The sequence below is a fragment of the Penaeus chinensis genome, chromosome 32 (genome assembly GCF_019202785.1).
Source record: "Penaeus chinensis breed Huanghai No. 1 chromosome 32, ASM1920278v2, whole genome shotgun sequence".
NCBI classification, from domain to species: domain Eukaryota; kingdom Metazoa; phylum Arthropoda; class Malacostraca; order Decapoda; family Penaeidae; genus Penaeus; species Penaeus chinensis.
The window spans coordinates 14,952,271-14,954,770 of record NC_061850.1 but is presented as its reverse complement, the minus strand read 5'-3'; the positions used below and the strand labels follow the sequence as shown (position 1 = coordinate 14,954,770).

Sequence of the window (2,500 nt, the reverse complement as noted above, 5' to 3'; positions counted from 1 at the left end):
ATCTTTATTCCCGCACTGCAGACACTGAATAGTCTTTTGAGTGAATAATGTCTCTGCGTTCTGATCATGAATTGTATCTTTGGTTAAATAAGTAAAACAATTATTTATATTCATAGATATTTAGATATTTATGTATATATTTATAAATGCACACACACACACACACACACACACACACACACACACACACACACACACACACACACTCACACACACACACACACACACACACACACACACACGCACACACACACACGCACGCATGCACACACATACACACACACACACACACACACACACACACACACACACACACACACACACACACACACACATATATATATATATATATATATATATATATATATATATATATATATATATATAAATTTATGTATGTATGTATCTGTGTACACATATATATTTATGTATAAATAAATAAGTAAACAAATGTGTGTATATATATGTATGTGTGTATATATATATATATATATATATATATATATATATATATATATATATATATATAATTTATATATGTCGGTGCGTGTGTGTGTGTGTGTGTGTGTGTGTGTGTGTGATATACTTATCTAACTGAAGTTAGATAAGTATATCCAGTGGTCAGTATCCCGGCCCTACCGCTTTCCCATCAAATGCAAGACAATCTTCACCAATTTTCCTTAAGTATAAGAATTAATAAACGCTGGCATAGCACCTATAGTCATTCCATCTCTGTAAGTTAAAAAAAAAAAACGTATCGAATATGAAGAAGGCTCTTCACCATAATGTCTCGCTGTCGTTCCTCATTCAGTCCCGCCAACTACCTTTCTTCCTCCTCGCCGTAAGGTACCAAAGGTTAACCGCCGCCCTTTACGTTGCAGGGATCGGCGTGTACGTGTCCCGCGTGGAGCAGGGCGGGCCGGCGTGGCGCGCGGGGCTGCGGCCCGGGGACCTCCTGCTGGCCGCCAACAACACCAACTTCTCCTCCGTCACGCACGCCGAGGCCATCGCGGTGAGTATGCAACCTGGACCCTGATTGGCTGCTTATGAGTCATATTCTGGTCGTCCATTGGTCGATTTTGGTTTTTGCTGTTAGGTGCTTGCTGAAGTAATCTTGGCGGCCGTTGATTGGCTGTTAACCCCCCCCCCCCCTTCCAATCCCGCAATCCCCCTTATTTTATTCTCTCTTGAGCCGGGCATTTCGGTGACTCTTCAATAGTCCCTGATTTGCTCTTATTTTTAATTCGCTGGATATTTTGGTGAATATATTTTTGCTGGCCGTTGACTGGCTCCTTTCCCCTTGTTGGGTATGTCGTTGAATATACTTAGGCTCCTCATTGGCCAATTCTTACCGTAGAATATTATGGGGAAGTAAGTAGGACCCTGATTGGCTTGTTCTTCTGCCAGGCTATCTTGGTGAGTAAAACAAACCCGCTGATTGGCTGATGAAGCTGCAGAGAGGCGCACCGGTAAGTAGTATAGGCCTCTGATTGGTCATTTACACTACTTGGTCTTCGTAGTAACAATAATTCTGCAAGCCGCTTGTAGGCCACGTTTCCCCAAAGAGTCAAAATTTTAGTTAAGGTTTGCAGCAGGGGAGTCGTCTAGCCGGTATTTGTCAACGCTTGTAGTACAGTCAGTTGCTCGTTTCTTTTCGTTTTGTTTTTCATTTTTCTGACACAGTTTTTGGCTCACGTTTCTTTTTACAAATCACTGATTGTTAGTGACATTTATGCAAATTTTTGCGTATCTGTTTTGCATTTCTAATCTTTATTTTTCCGTATTTTGGATGTGTATGAATCTCCCTGTGAGTTACAACAGTTCTGTACATTCCTTACTGGTAAGAGGTTGTGCTGCCGACACTGGCGCGCCTGCAAGCGTTTCGTTCGGTGGTGAAGGTAAGAGGAAGCTTGTGTTTGACGTAGGCCCAGGGCGGCGCAAGGGAGATTTGCATCTTATCAGAGAATGGTTAGACTCAGAGAATGTCAGCTCCATTCTGATTCTGTTATGATCCTTTGACTCTCTGCATGCTGGTCTTCGTCTTTTAAGAGGATGACTTCTGTTGCTACCACTGTACTGTTCTTAATGTCGGGTACGAGTTTGTGTTTACGTTAAGTGTTGTTCTACATAATACTTAGGAATTTTATTGAGATATTTCTTGTAGACTCAGTACTTGTTGATCTTGTTCTTTCTTCCATTACTATGATGATAATAAACATTATCATTATCATAATTATTATCTTTATTACTATTGTTATCATTATCATTCTCCTTGTTATTATTATTATTATTATTATTGTTATTATGATTATCATTATTATTATTATTATTATTATTATTATTATTATTATTATTATTTTTGTTATTATTTTTATCATCATTGTTATTATGATTATCATTATTGTTGTTATTATTATTATTATTATTTATCCTTTTTTGTCATTATTATTATAATTATCATTATCATCATTGTTATTACTATTATTATTATTATTCCTTT

General features: G+C 37.9%; 1 protein-coding gene across 1 annotated transcript in view; it reads left to right on the top strand.

The window, feature by feature from the left end:
- LOC125042444 overlaps positions 1-2,500 on the top strand; it is a 252,556-nt gene that overhangs the window by 27,918 nt on the left and 222,138 nt on the right. Inside the window, exons 3-4 of the mRNA XM_047638076.1 lie at positions 882-1,012; positions 1,408-1,416. Of these exons, the coding sequence (XP_047494032.1) occupies positions 882-1,012; positions 1,408-1,416 (140 nt within the window). The remainder of the gene's footprint in view (positions 1-881; positions 1,013-1,407; positions 1,417-2,500) is intronic.